Here is an 847-nt window from a genome sequence, read left to right on the forward strand (position 1 = left end):
AACCCTACATAATGACTAAAAAAAAGGACTTATTGAGCTTGTTAACCGAGCCATAGATAAATTCCGTTGCATATAAATAACTCTCGCCGTGTTTCGAGATAATGTCCTTTTTTTAAGCTCTTCTCCTAAATAAGCCACTTTCACCGCGTGAGTTTTGAACCTGCCGCTTTCGGGAAGAGAAGTGACTAAGGCTAAGACTAATCCAGATTATCCCTTTCGCGTTACGCCCGTACATAATCCAAATACTAATTACTTATAGGTTGAGGGAGAGCACAGCGTGTCAGGGTCGCGGGCTTCCTTGGCGGCACTGACGTTGGCGTGATTCAGATTGTCCATTTCATTGAGGGATTTGTATAATCTTGTGTCCCTAAGGTCGGCGCTCCCTCTAATTATCATTTAATGGTAGACATTATTGCGCAGCGCCTCTTACTCTCCTTCATTCGGACGGAAAAATCTGTGGTTTCGGAGCAAGAAAGGGCTCTCCAACGGGAGGCCAAGAGGCGAATTCCCGAGGAGAGGGTGGAGAGAATGAGCCATGAGTGCGCGGAGGCCAATGCGCACTTCGCCTTCGCCGCGGCTCATTTGGCAGTCTCCTTGGCGGCTTATCGGCCTCCAAGGAAGAGAGGCTTATCAGCTTCCGAGAAAGAGGGGCTGTAGCGCCGACTTCCTCGCCTCCGGAGGGTCTCGCCGCGGCTCAGGTCGCATCACGGGGCAGGGATTGTCCTCACGCCTCTCCTTGTCTGCAAATGCCGGACGAGCTGCTCTTTTGACGGGTTTTATATTCCTTTGTATACGGAGACATGTTTGTGTTGGAAGGGGTACCTAATGAGGCAAGGGCACTTTCCTG

The 847-nt window shown here is 50.3% G+C and overlaps 1 protein-coding gene across 1 annotated transcript in view; it reads right to left on the minus strand.

Moving 5' to 3' along the window:
- LOC119582344 overlaps positions 1 to 336 on the minus strand; it is a 5,645-nt gene extending 5,309 nt beyond the window's left edge. The window contains exon 1 of the mRNA XM_037930560.1: positions 254 to 336. Within this exon, the coding sequence (XP_037786488.1) occupies positions 254 to 336 (83 nt within the window). The remainder of the gene's footprint in view (positions 1 to 253) is intronic.
- Positions 337 to 847: the final 511 nt, after the last annotated feature.

This window comes from Penaeus monodon, chromosome 15 (genome assembly GCF_015228065.2).
Source record: "Penaeus monodon isolate SGIC_2016 chromosome 15, NSTDA_Pmon_1, whole genome shotgun sequence".
NCBI classification, from domain to species: Eukaryota; Metazoa; Arthropoda; class Malacostraca; order Decapoda; family Penaeidae; genus Penaeus; species Penaeus monodon.